Source organism: Eulemur rufifrons, chromosome 7 (genome assembly GCF_041146395.1).
Source record: "Eulemur rufifrons isolate Redbay chromosome 7, OSU_ERuf_1, whole genome shotgun sequence".
NCBI classification, from domain to species: domain Eukaryota; kingdom Metazoa; phylum Chordata; class Mammalia; order Primates; family Lemuridae; genus Eulemur; species Eulemur rufifrons.
The window spans coordinates 159,108,421-159,120,933 of record NC_090989.1 but is presented as its reverse complement, the minus strand read 5'-3'; the positions used below and the strand labels follow the sequence as shown (position 1 = coordinate 159,120,933).

Below are 12,513 nucleotides of genomic sequence, written 5' to 3'. Positions count from 1 at the left end.
ATGTACAAAGAGGGCTATTAGACAGTGATAAAAGGAGGGATTTATTAGGAAGCCCTAATAGTCTTGAACAGGAATGTTTGTAGTAATATAACTTTAAAATAAAGAAAGCAAAATGGATGGTATGAAGGAGTTGAAAAAAATCCATAATCCTGGTGAGAGATTAACTGACATCTAAAATAGAATAAATAAAAAATGGAAGGTTTTCCAGCAGTGATAGCAGTTATGAGGATAAACAAAAGAAAAAAGCGAAGAAGAAAAAAGAAGAAAAACAAGGGAAGGTTTGAAACGCAATTAACACTGTTGGTCCAATGGATATATATTGATACCTATACTCAGCTATGAGAGAATGTAACTTGCTTTCAAAAACACATAGACAAATACTAGAATACAAAGCAAGTTTCCACACATACTTAAAAATGTGTTATACAGATCACAGGACCATTTAATCAGACATAAATAATAAAAAAGTTAGCCTCATCACCCATAGTAGGAAATTTTAAAACACTAAGAATTTATAGATAAAAATGGTAAAAATTAGAAAATTGTTAGAACTGAATAACAATGAAAGCCTTATATATTAAATTTATAGAGATACACTGGAACACAGAGAAATTTATACATGTGCATATGTCTGTATCTACAGATATAAAATAAAGCTGAAAAGCTAAGCATCAAACACAAAATGTTAGAAAATAAAAAAACAGGGTAAACCCTCAAAACAGAAGAAAGACAAAACAAATGTATGTCTGGCAGTGTGGACAGGGAGAGATGGAGGGAAGGAGGCAGGAAGAGAGAAAAAAGAGAAAGAGAGAGAAAGAGAGAAAATCAACTAAAAACTGTTAAAAGGGGCAAAATCACAAAAATGGTAGAATTTTTAATCAAAAGAGAACACTATTAACAAATGCATGTAATAAATTTAAAAAGTGAGATGATGTAGATAATTTTCTAAGAAATATAATCCCCAAAATCACTTCAAAAAGAAATGGAAAAATCCAGAAATATCTAACTACAAAAGAAACTAATTTAGTACATGTAAATTTACACACACACCCAAATACCATTAGTCACTGATAACTTTTGTGGGTTTTACCAAATCTATAAGAAACAGACACTGTTATTCCAACTTATATGAAATGGGACAAACATTAAGAAAGAGAGAAATTCTCTAAGTAATTTTGTGACAATAAAATGACCTTAACAGCAAAGGCAAATTACAGTTCAAGAAAAGAAAAATATAGCCACTCTCCTTTTGAAGCATAGATATGAACATTCATAAAATAATATGAGCAAAATGAATTTAGCAATATATTTAATATGTTTTTACACTTTTTGTTTGTAATCATGACAGTGAAGTTCTACCTGGGAAAGCAAGTATGTTTTCACATTGTACAACCTATCTACTATTAAAGATACTTATAGAACATGGTTTTATAATTAAAAATTTAAAAAATTATATAAATATATCTCATCATATTAAAAAATTAAAGAAAATTATTTTAGTAAAAGTTGTAGAAAATTTTTTTAATGAAGTTCGACATCAATGAAGGTTTCAAACAATAAAAATAGCAACAAAAACTCCTGCAGAAGTTTTCTTTAACCTAATAAATGGTTAAATACTGAAAACTTACAGCAATCCTGGAAATGAATAAGTGATGGTTGCACAACATTGTGAATGTACTTAATGCCCCTATACACTTTAAAATGGTAAATTTTATATTCTTTATATTTTACTACAATTTAAAAAACCCCCTGTAGCCAGCATTATACTGAACATGTGATTATTGGAAGTACTTCCTTTAAATCAAGAATGAGATATGGTTGCCTAATCTCATTGCTCCTAGTCAACAATGTATCAGAAGTCCAGTGCAATAAAAGACAAAACAATACTTAAGTATGGAGATAAGAAAGGAAAATTTTTGTAAATGATATTAGTGTCTATGCAAAAATTCCAAGCACCTATATACAAACTATTAGATCTCAAAGAACATTTAGTAATTTGTTGATTATGATATTCAATATACAGAAATCAGTGTTGTTCTCATATGCTAGTAATTACAAATTAGAAAAGAGTTTTAAAGATATGCTATTTATGATTAAAAAACTATAGGCTGTCTAGGTAGAAATATAATATAAATAAAGTTATAAAACTGTATTAAAAGACATGTAAATAAAGAGATATGCTTAGTTTATTAGTGGGAGTGTAATATTATAAAAGATAGCCATTATCTTCAAATTAATCTATAACTTACAGCAATTTTAATCAAAACTCTATCAGAATTCATGGAAATTAACAGGCTGGTTCCAAAATTAATATGACAGAGTAAAGAGCCAAGAATAACCAAGACAACTTAGAATAAGAATAAGGAAAGGAGACATGGTACTGACATAGATATTAACAAACCACAAAATCTGGAAACATCTGCATATAGATGGGAACTTAGCCCATGACATGGGTGTCATAACAAACTGTTGGGAAAATAAAGACTATTCCATAAAAAGTGTGAGTTAACTGGCCAATTATATGGGGAAAAGGACCAAATTAGATCCCCACCTCATGCCACATACACAAATTCCAGAGGGATTAAAGTTCTTAATGTAAAGGCAACACATTAAAGTATTCAGAATAAAAATATAAGAGAATATTATCATGATCTTAGGGCAGAGGAGAATTTTTTAAACAAAGCACAGAATGTACAGATCATAAAGATATAAATTACACTATATTAGAATAAAATAAAAAAAAAATGCATTGTGCACTTGTAGTCCCAGCTACTCAGGAGGCTGAGGCAGCAGGATTGCATGAGCCCAGGAGTTTAAGACCAGCCTGGGCAATATAACAAGACCCTATCTCTGAGGCAAAAAAAAAAAAAAAAGCATCTATAAAAAGTGAAGCAGCAGCCATGGAATAGGAAGACCCATATATAATATAATGCATACAACAGTAGAGAAATAGTATCCGAAACAGAATGGACATCCAACAGGGAACTTCCAGTTGGAATAAAGAGGCCAGAAACTCCAAATATAGAACACTAAAAGAGGTTCAACCTCATTAGTAACCAGGGGAAATGCATATTAGACCACTGAAAAACCATTCCCAATACATCAGATTTGGGTGAATCATGAAGGCTTGGTGCCTTCAATAAAGATACCTAAGAATATTCCTGAAACAGCCAGCTGAAATTGCCAGCTGTCAACTGGAAAAACACCCGTGAGGACTTTGTCCAAACATCAACAAACTGGACTAAAAATCTCCTATATTCCGGGATCCATTTTCGTACATTGTGAATGCTTCCCAACCTCTACATGATCTAACAAAACCAAGTTATATTTCTTCCAAGCTGATAGAAATACTTCCCTAGCAAGAGGGCAGCCGTGTTTTCTGTCTCCCAGTGTAATTGTGTGCGTATCGTCATGTCGTCACTCTGACCCATCTGGGAGAGTTCTGCACTGAGCAGAAAGGTGGAGGGGTGGGGATTGAGAGGACGGCTTACTTGGAGCAGTCTTCGCAAGCAATGTTCCCTGTGGTCTCCTTGATGGTGCGCTCAGACACAAATGCTGGATATTCAGTATCACAAGGCTCCAGGGTCTGTTTCAATTTCTGGGCTGTAGCAATATGGAGGGAAAAAAGATAAAGAACCCAAGGCACTGGCTCAATATTGTGACTGGCAGCGCACAACAACTCAGAACGCAGTTCCGCTCCTGCTGCTCTGTGATTTTTCTAGGCACAGCATAATGCATTATTTTCTAATTAGTCAAGTGATTTCATCTGCCAAGCAACTCTATAAGCTATAATTCCTCAAGCAGTTGTGTTGGCTTGATCAGCTATCATTTATGCATCACAAGAATTCTACTTTCTGGGACAACATCAATCACTGGGTCCTCTGACCTCAGACTTACTCAAACTTAGCAACAACACATATGTATATCTAAGTAAGTGTATAAAATATAAGTTGTACCATATTATTTAGGGTTAGACAAAGGTCATGATACAATTGCATGGTTTTATTATAGAAAGAAAATTGAAATATGAAATAGTAAAATACGTAATGTCTTTGAAGCACAGCCATGCACCAAATCCTACTATTATGAAGTTCCTTGTTCAATAACATACCATGTCAGTTTTAAAGCACGAAATAACCCTGGTATGTGGATGAGCACATAGTAGGCGCTCGGTAAAGGCTTGGTGTTGATTAAATTATTTAAACAAGTTGTGTCCAGTGGACAAGATCCAAAACCTCTCTAAGTCTCAATTTTCTTATTTGTAAATTGGGGATAATAAAGTTCTATCAGAGGTTGATGTGAGAAGTAAATGAAACAATATATGTTGAGTACCTAGTACAGTACCTGGAACATAATGACAGGTAAGTAAATGTCAGACAATAATAATAATAATAATAATAGCAACAGCAACAACAACAATGATAAAAACAACACTAACATTCTAATGAAGCCATTGTGACATTAAAATGGTGACAATGATGATAGATACTACAGCATAGTAGTTAAGAGTGAAGACTATGAAATAAGAGAAGTTTGGAGTATGAATGCCTGCTCTGTTGTCTCTAGCTAATCCTCAGTATTCTCATCTGTGAAATGGATATGCTAGTGATACAGGTACTCTTCGTGGGAGGTCTACTCATTAACATTTCCCCAATAGAATGCTGATGGGTTTCCAGTAACCCACCCTTTGTAAAAAGCTTTCCACTGATGTTTTAATATAGAGACAATATATGTTATTCACATTTACAATTCCAAAACTCAGTAGGATTTTAACAAAATGATGTGTGGACAAAGTTTCAAATTATGTTTCAAATACAACTGACTGGATGTCAGAACCATGGGTAGATATTTTGTAGACTGTCCATCTGGGATGCTGCTAGCACTAGGTGAGCCATTAGTGCTACTGCATGCAAAACAACTGTTCAGTAACAACCAAATAATTGTCCAGTGATCAGGAAACCATTCCAGGCATTTATATCCTAACACAATTATTTCTTATATATGGGCTTTTCACTGAACTTTAATTATTTTGAGGAAATTGGTTAGGAGTTTGAGGTTGGAACATAATGCATTGTAATTTTTCTTATTTAAAACAAAAAAAAATGTAGACTGTTAATCAGCTTTTTGAGTCAGAACATGTGATTTTCAGGAACTGGATATTCAGTATCATAGTTAAGGAGAGATGCCTATAGTAACCTCACGGGATTGTTCTGAGGAATAAACGAAAGCTTGTGCAGCTCATAACAGTGTGAGGCACACACACACTTTGATCCACATGCATGCGTGCACACACACACACAAACACACACAGCCTTCATGGAATGCTAGTCCTTAGAGAGTGTTACCACCTACATGCCAGAGCTGGCTAGTTGTGTAGTAGCTAGGAGCACAAATTCTAGGGGGTGATCCTACTACAGCTGTGTGACATCCAGTGAATTTTTAACTTTTCTCACCTTAGTGTCCTCAACTGCAAAAGGGAAGTAACAGTACCAAGCTCGTATGGTTGTTAAAGAATCAAACGAATTACATGGAAAGTAACTGGCACATTGGGAGTGTTATTAAAGTGTATGTTCTTAATACCACTATGACTTCTATGCATTCATGTTATTTTCTTATGTCACTGCGTCCTCTGACTGCCAGCCTTTTTAAGCCATTGCTTTTTGGTAGAAAAGGCAAGCAGATAGCTGCTTCTCTGCCCTCTGACTCCACTGCCTATATGGTGCTGGTAGTTGTTATTCTACCAACACTGGGGTAGAATAACAGTCGCAGACACTGGCCCCCGTGCCCAGGCGTTAAATGCCTGCTGAATACAGGAATGATTCTCCTGAATGGCATTTTTCAAGCAAATAAAATGGACAAGAAAATGTAAGCTCAGTCCCTTATGACAAACTGCTTGCTGTTCAGGTGGAAGGTAAGATGATTTCCTATGGTCCAGGCCAGACAGTAACAACACAGACAGGCACTTGGTGAGAATGCCATTTTCTTCCCAATTCTTTTTCCTCTGTTTCGTAAGGAGGCCATCTTTGTTTGATACCAGGAAGTTTTTACCATATTTCTTTCCTTTTTATTTCTTTCTTGCATTTGCTCTTCTCTCCTTTTAATCTGGAGAAACCAAATGTAAAGTTCATAGTATCTGGCTACAATTTGGTAGCACTTTTCATGTTCATGGTTCTTATTTTTACAATTGATTTCTCTGTATGGCAAGTCACTCTGATTTTCAATTTAAGAAGTTTCATTTTCATATTTAAATTATTAGAATTCCAAACAGTGAGTCCATTAAAATGAAATAAAGATTAAGGATACTAGAGCATACATTATAAATGGATATGGCACAAACATGCCAATGACATACAAAAACCTAACAATGGCAACAGCTAAATTTATTAAGAAATCGCTGTGTGCCAGATGCTGTTCTGCTTTATACATAACAATTTATTTAATAGGAAAACATGGCACTATTAAAAAATAAACTATGAAGTATGAACAACTGTTATCTCTGTTCTGCAGAAGGTGAATGAGTAGAGAGGGCTGGGGTAAATTGCCCAGATCCAACCATTCAGCATGTGGCAGAGCCAAAATTTGACCTTGAGTCGTCTGGCTCCAGTATGTATATGCTTAACTGCTCTGTGAAGTTTGGCCAATGAAAAAAAATAAGAAAGGTCTTTAGGTCAGGCTAAGATAGGCAGCAACGGGATTTAAATAAGCCTGATAATTGCACCATCTCTAATTCCAATTGTCTGGGCCCAGTTACAATGGAATGAGTCCAACGCTCTCAATGGCCAGACTCATTTGGCTCTGATCCTTTCTGGAGATGAAATTCTTTTTCCTTTGACAACTGTAGGGCACCCCATGCTGATGTGGTGATAAACTGTTGAGTCTATTTATAGCATGACTGCAGATTGGCTGGGAGTTGCTTGATATGCTTTTGGGAAGCACATGAATTATCATACAGAACCATGGCCACATTTAATCTGAATAACCTAGCTTCATATGAAGACTTCTCTTTGTCTAGAGTGCTATAGAAAACACCACATGTCTATGCCACTTATTACTGTTTATCTAGGGAATTTCAAACCAATAACCAAGGCTGCCAGCAATCTATCGGTTACTGAATTTTAACTCCTAGGGCATTCATATCCCACCATCTTACAAAGGTGTAGATACACAAGGACCGTGGAGCTCAGCTAGGCTGATTCCTTCTTTTTCCAGAAGGGAAACACTGAGGCTCAGAATGTAGACACAGCCTGCCTTGAGTCTCACGGACAGTGTCTCACCACAATCCTCATTCTCCTAAAAGCAGATCACTAACGTCACCATTTTCATAGCCGAACTCTCTACATGCCAAATACCGTGCTAGGACCTCTGCATGGACACAATCTTCATCACCATGCAGTGAGCAAGGCCCTGCTACTATCCCACTGTGCAGATGAAGAAACTAAAGCTCAGAGACATTAAGATGCTGCCCAAAGTCACCCTGCAGTGAGTGGTGGAGTCCAGATGCAAGCCTGGGCACTCCCACCCCGGAGCCCTCACTCCGCGCCATCACAGAGCACACCGCCCTGCCTCCCACCCCAGTCCCACTGGAGATGTCACCATGACCTATCACTCACAGCAAAGTACCCAATGGAGCATCTGAACAATAGAATTTCTTTAATTTCCCCTTAGCAACAAATGTCCCTGATGAGAATAACTGACTTGGGTTCACAGTAATTATGTGCAGACAATTGGGAATGAATAGATTTGCCATTTGAAAAGCCTTCCTCTTTTTCTGTCTCTGTGAATGCACTCCCATTCACAACCAGGTGCCAGCAAGCTCCATTCTCTTTGTGCAACTTCACCAAAATGATACCTTTGTGATAATCAAGCAGAAATGGGCTTCCACAGTCCCCTTCATTAAGGAAATGAAGCAGATAAACAGTGTAATTATGGATTCCATTTTTAGCTAAAACAAAGATGTATGTCTCAGCTCAGGGTCTTTATCTAGTGAGGGAATGGTAAATTTAGAATGAAGAAACCTTGCAAGCCAATATCGAATGGTGCCTGAAAATTTCCTCTCCTTACACTGGGTCTAGGATTTGCGTTTATATTTAATAAGATATCCCAATGACAGCAATCCTATGGATGAATTGATTCACCTCCATCCGACTTAGTTTCTTCATCCGTATAATGGAAAAAGTCATACTCGTGCCCAGGAGAGGGCGGATGGCCTGAGTGAGATAATTCCTGTGCAACGCCCGGCTCAACACAGGGGCTTACAGAGGGGCAGCCCGCAGCTCCACCATCATCTAGCTGAGGGGCAGGCCTTGCCTTAGGTCTGCACCCACTGTCTGTTGGCTGTCTGACTCAGAGAGGTCTGCTGACAAATTCTAGCAGTAGCCACCTCTCAGGGATGTTGAAGGGATTTGAAGATAATCTACATGCCAGATCTCTGGAAATGGCAAAGCACTACGTATCAGCACACCACGTGTCAACGGTATCATTCTTTGACAAAGACGTTCTACAGTCTGTGGAAAGGAGGTCTCAGTCTGGCAGTGGAGTGAGAGGACTTGCTGAAATTATCTATGAAGGGGCTTTTTAAAAATCTCCCTAAGACAGGAACCAGAGAACTAAGGTATCACATTATTTCTCTTAGCTAAAGGTTTGACCACTGTTGGTCCAGCTGTGGGGTGGCGGGTGGAATTTCAAAATGGGAACTTCCACACGTGTGTCTGAACTTTGTGATTGCAGAGACCACTCCCTCCTCCCTTATTCACTGTCCCCTATCCTTCACCCCTCGGTCTAGGCCAGGGTTTCTCAACAGTAGCACTACTGACATTTTGAGTGGGATATTTCTTTGTTGTGGGGGCTTTTCTGTGTGTTTCAGGATGGTTAGCACCATCCTTGGCCTCTACCCACCAGATTCTAGCTACAAGCCGCTCCCTGAGCTATGACAACAAAAATGTATCCAGACATTGCAATGCTCCCCCTTCACCGCCACCGGTGGAAAACCACTGCCCCAGGCAGAGATCACAATGACCGGTGCTCAACAAAAACTCCCAGCTAACTCTTGTCAAATCTGCAGAAACAAAACAAGACTATGGATAGATACCTGTGGTGGCAGGTCATGGAAGGGTACCAGGTAAAGGTGAGAGTGAGGGGGGTGGGAGAGGAGGTTGGTGTGAAGAAGAGGGAGCATCTTCATCAGGTGTGAAGAATGCCCAAAAATAAACCACTGCTGAGGACCAGCCCACTGCCCTCAGCACTGCACACTCTTCTAAGAAATAGCCAGATGTCTTTTTTTTTTTTTTTTTTTTTTTGAGACAGAGTCTCTCTCTGTTGCCCAGGCTAGAGTGAGTGCCGTGGCGTCAGCCTAGCTCACAGCAACCTCAAACTCCTGAGCTCAAGCGATCCTCCTGTCTCAGCCTCCCGAGTAGCTGGGACTACAGGCATGCACCACCATGCCCGGCTAATTTTTCTGTATATATTTTTAACTGTCCATATAATTTCTTTCTATTTTTTTGGTAGAGATGGGGTCTCGCTCTTGCTCAGGCTGGTCTCGAACTCCTGAGCTCAAACGATCCGCCCACCTCGGCCTCCCAGAGTGCTAGGATTACAGGCGTGAGCCACCACGCCCGGCCAGAAATAGCCAGATGTCTTAGCCAAAACCACTACCCCCCCAAAACAGGAGCACTCCATCACGGGCAAGCCCATGGAGTACTCACACATGGGCTTTGCATGTATTGCTTAATTCATTTCTCACAACCACACCATGTCTACCATTTCCTCTGTTGACAAATGAGGAAACCAAAGCCCAGAGAGACCAAGCGACTCTCCCAGGACCTCACAGCTAGCGAGAAGCAGAAAAAGGCTGCCGGACTTGAAAACCAGGGCACTTAATCGCTGGGCTAAACTAGGCTAGGCAGCACACAGCCTGATTCAGAAGGAATGGGGATAAACAACCCCCATTGAGTAGGTTCCTTCTCACCTTTCTTTGCCAAATCATGTGCAATTTTAACAAAAGCAAGTTCACACCATAGGTAAAATATTCTCAGGGGACATGATATTCTTGTTTTTCTAACTCACATTTTGATTTCTGTTTATTAACTCCCCATTTCCCATACTGATTGCCAACCCTATTTAACTCCACGCCTCTTTCCGCCCTGATTTGATGTCTTTTTGCTGTACATAGAGTTTTGTATCTTGGGTTTTGTTTTGTTTTTCTACATTACTTAATTTCACAAACATTTTTGTTTCATTAGAAAGTTTTCAGAAACAGAGTAATGTGCCTTTCTGTGGATGGGTTGTAATTTATTTTCAAATGGATTTTATTGTTAGACATTTAAAGACTTAGCAGTATTTACAATCATAAATTCCCTAGTGATGATCATCCTGTCCTGGAAACCTTTGTTCCCACCTCAGTTTAGTTCCTTAGGCTTAATTTCTAGAAGTGGAATTTGGGGCACTTACTGGCATTCGGAACGGGGGCTAACCCAGCAGGGAGGGGCAAGGATTGCACCCAAGCCCTGGGGGTCACCAGGACGCTGCGTGTGTGTGGATCAGAGCAGAGCACAGGGGTCCTGCTCCACTGGCCTGTCAGCTTCCCGGGGCAGAGCCAAGCCTGGACACACGTGCAGCAGATTCACTGTCACCAGAGCCCACTCTGTGTAGACATCAGCACGTGTAGAAATTAGAGAGTTCCTGGATTCAGGCAAAATGGGCCTGTTTTTGAGTTACAAAGCAGTGACTATAGTGACTCTAAAGGTCATGTCCGGCACAAGAAATATTTGTTATGGTATTTAATAAGCAAAGAGTTAGCACCTACTATGTGCTAAGCACCAGGTGTTATGAGATAGTAAGGGTTAAGACATAGCTCCTACCATCAGGGCATTCTAGTTTAGCATAAAACACACACACAAACTGAGGCAACAATGGTGGGGAAGGGCTGGGATCATGTGTGAGCAGGCTGGGCAGGAGCAAGAAGGAAATGTTGCTAAGTCTGCCTGGGGGAATTGAGGGAATCCTCACAGATTGGGTCTTTAGGGAAAGGAGAGGGAATGTCAGATTAAAATATGGCCAGCACTGGAGGGAATGCTGATACATGACTAATTGGTCTCTTTTTAAGAGACAGATATTAAAATAGTAAGAATTATAGCAGTGTGCTAGCTCCTGGCATCCCAGGTAAGAAAATGAGCACGAGTGAAGGAAGGAGAGAAAGAACGGAGTATATCTGAGAAATATCAAGTGACTGGGCAGGCCTGGGGCAGACCGCTCGGAGACATCTCTCATTAAGGAGCATTGGTTTTATAGGCAATCATCATTGTCCTGTTCAACACTGTCATCACCATTATAATTACAGCTACCATTTTTTGAGCACTTATTATGTTCCAGTCACTGTGGTCAACATATAACATGATTTAGCTTATCATTACACACACACACACACACACACACACACACGACTTCCTAAGACATAAATTTTATTTTCCCCATTGTGCCTAGTGTGGGGAAACAGCCTTGGAGAGAGATCAGCTAACTTGTCAAGGCCAATCTCTGAGCCAGGACTCAAATCTATACTGATCTAACTCCACAACTCATGCCTCTAAAAGTCTCTACTAATTACTGCTAAATCATCAAAGGCATTTGAGCAGGGAGGGTAATATCATAGATTTATGTTGTATGAGAGTAGTTGTGAAAACAAAAATCAGGTAGTTATCCATTCAGTCAGCCTGAGACACAGGCAATGTGTCTGTCTCTGTCAGATTTTTAGCATAGCATGTGAGCTTTCTCAGGAATTTACCTTTGCAATGTATGACCTCAAAGCCTTAGTCAAAGAACAGGTCAAGATGTACATTCAACACGGGCTGAATGGAGCCTGTGGAATTTTGTGTCAGACTGGACAGTACGGCACTTAGTACAAAGGGTGGCTTTTTGCTGACAAAGCTGAAAAATCATCACTTTGTCCTGGGGAGTTTTATGCAACCAGCACATCCCTGATGAAAAGTAGCCAGTGAACCCAGGGTTTATCACCCTGAGCTAGAAAATAGAAACCAGTCGCTGCTTACCTTTAGCTGTCATATCAGAGTGCCACCAACTGCAGAGGTTAAATTCCACCAGAAACCTAAACAGATCGTGGAAAAGCCCAGTGTTACTTGGTCATCCATGTTCTGAGCAGAACAATGACATTCTGTGTTATTTAGCATTGCTCACCTCATTTGAAAGAATCACATCACAATTTGGAGATATCAACATGGTTTGTTGAGTTACCACTGAATTTTCACCAGGCTTTATCTTACTTGTGAAAGGCTATTTTATCCCCTGTGCCAGCCAGACCCTGAGAGCAGCTTTCCCTGGACTCAGAGACTCCTAGCTGTGAAACACCCTGCTGGATGGGCTGAAATAGTTTTCTAGTTATTATTCACCCATCATTTGCTATTAATACCATCTAGTTTGATTCCTCAGTAAGTAGCCAATTTCTAAAGGGCTTTTCCTGCCTTGTTTAAGAAATACAAATAGAATATTCTCTTCTACCTAGAC

At 39.4% G+C, this 12,513-nt stretch overlaps 1 protein-coding gene across 1 annotated transcript in view; it reads right to left on the bottom strand.

The window, feature by feature from the left end:
* The window catches only part of CACNA2D3 (calcium voltage-gated channel auxiliary subunit alpha2delta 3), an 850,367-nt gene that overhangs the window by 47,073 nt on the left and 790,781 nt on the right, over positions 1-12,513 (bottom strand). The window contains exons 34-35 of the mRNA XM_069473712.1: positions 12,042-12,097; positions 3,492-3,603 (exon numbers count right to left, since the gene is read on the bottom strand). Of these exons, the coding sequence (XP_069329813.1) occupies positions 3,492-3,603; positions 12,042-12,097 (168 nt within the window). The remainder of the gene's footprint in view (positions 1-3,491; positions 3,604-12,041; positions 12,098-12,513) is intronic.